Below are 334 nucleotides of genomic sequence, written 5' to 3'. Positions count from 1 at the left end.
GGGTGCAGAGGATGCCCCTCTCTGCCGTGCCCATCGCTCACTCCGTCACGGACCGCGCTCCCAGGTGGAGGTGACCGGGCACTCTCTTGCTCCAGGAGGTTTTTGGGGAGCTGGAAGGAAATGAGCCGTGTTAAATCTACTGGGGGCTGACGGGGTCCATCTGTCAGAGGAGGGGAAGAGCATCTTCAGTCACAGGCTTGCCAAGCTGGTGAAGAGGGCTTTAAACGAGAGATGCCGGGGGAGGGGAACCTCAATCCGTCCCACTCCTACCAGTTTGATGCTGGGGCCAGCAATAGATGCCCAGAGCCTGGAGAAGGAACACAGGTCAGACGAA

At 59.3% G+C, this 334-nt stretch overlaps 1 protein-coding gene across 1 annotated transcript in view; it reads right to left on the bottom strand.

Moving 5' to 3' along the window:
• LOC103923522 overlaps positions 1–334 on the bottom strand; it is a 10,376-nt gene that overhangs the window by 6,253 nt on the left and 3,789 nt on the right. The window contains 1 exon segment of the mRNA XM_009331896.1: positions 42–110. Coding sequence (XP_009330171.1) covers positions 42–110 — 69 coding nt within the window.

Source organism: Pygoscelis adeliae, unplaced genomic scaffold (assembly GCF_000699105.1).
Source record: "Pygoscelis adeliae isolate BGI_AS28 unplaced genomic scaffold, ASM69910v1 Scaffold209, whole genome shotgun sequence".
Taxonomy (NCBI): domain Eukaryota; kingdom Metazoa; phylum Chordata; class Aves; order Sphenisciformes; family Spheniscidae; genus Pygoscelis; species Pygoscelis adeliae.
This window is presented reverse-complemented; position numbering and strand designations above follow the sequence as displayed.